This window comes from Cyprinodon variegatus, unplaced genomic scaffold (genome assembly GCF_000732505.1).
Source record: "Cyprinodon variegatus isolate N-32 unplaced genomic scaffold, C_variegatus-1.0 Scaffold467, whole genome shotgun sequence".
Lineage (NCBI taxonomy): Eukaryota > Metazoa > Chordata > Actinopteri > Cyprinodontiformes > Cyprinodontidae > Cyprinodon > Cyprinodon variegatus.
The window spans coordinates 633990-635024 of NW_015150920.1; the positions used below are offsets into that span (position 1 = coordinate 633990).

Consider the following 1035-nt stretch of genomic DNA (forward strand, 5'->3'; position numbering starts at 1 on the left):
ATTTTATTTGTTCATTTTTTTTATTTTTTATAATCGATTCTTGCCTTCAAGAATCGATTCAATAGATCACAAAAATTAGAATCACGATGCATCGATTTGACGATTATTTTGCACACCCTTAATATATATATATATATAGCTTCTCATTCATAGCTTTTTCTTTGTTGTTTTTTTTTTTAATGACCCATTTGATGGTTTTCATCTGTTCTTCAGTCACATAAAGCTCGTTTTAATGTTCTCCAGGTGGCCGAGACGATGAGGGAGCGCTACTACCCCTCCTTCCTGGTGTCTGACCTCTATGAAAGGCTGATCAGACGAGATGAGCCCCGCAGCCAATCACAGTGCAGCCCAGAGGAGAAAGGCGAAGGGGTCAGTCTCTCTCCTGTTCGATGTATCCCTTATACATCATGTGGATGCTTTCTGTTGGTTTCAGTTCTTTGTTGGTGTGTAAATGATTAAAGATCTTTGCCCCCTTCCTGTTTTCTCTGTTTCAGTGTCAGGGGCTGGATGCAGGAGAGGTGTGTGATGAAGGCACTAAAGGAATCAATGAGCAAGCCAGCTATGCTGCTACCAAACTACGGCAGCTTTATGACAAACTGGAATACAAGCGCCAGGCCCTGGGCTCTATCCAGAATGCACCAAAGCCAGACAAGAAGGTAAGCAAGGATCTGCAAACCCTCTAAACAACCAACACGGTCGCTTCATCAAACCCATTCTCTTTGTGTGTATGTGTAGATAGTGAGCAAACTAAAGGAGGAGATTGGAGCCATGGAGAAGGAGCACAGTGAACTCCAGCAGCACATCACCAGGACTGACTGGTGGTGTGAGAACCTGGGCCACTGGAGGGCGAACATCACCGCTGCTGAGGTAAACACACTGAAAGCACGCTCACTGCTGGATGACACTGTGTTGTTTTCAAGGCCAAACCCACAGGACATCACAGTACGTTTCATGCTCTAGTTTGAGGTTTAATCAAATAACATTCAGGCTGTCATGTTGTCCTGATCAAAGCGATTGGAGCTCCAATCGTGGTCA

The 1035-nt window shown here is 44.3% G+C and overlaps 1 protein-coding gene across 1 annotated transcript in view; it reads left to right on the forward strand.

The window, feature by feature from the left end:
- snx25 (sorting nexin 25) overlaps positions 1-1035 on the forward strand; it is a 46837-nt gene that overhangs the window by 33692 nt on the left and 12110 nt on the right. The window contains exons 11-13 of the mRNA XM_015389609.1: positions 244-369; positions 495-656; positions 736-867. Of these exons, the coding sequence (XP_015245095.1) occupies positions 244-369; positions 495-656; positions 736-867 (420 nt within the window). The remainder of the gene's footprint in view (positions 1-243; positions 370-494; positions 657-735; positions 868-1035) is intronic.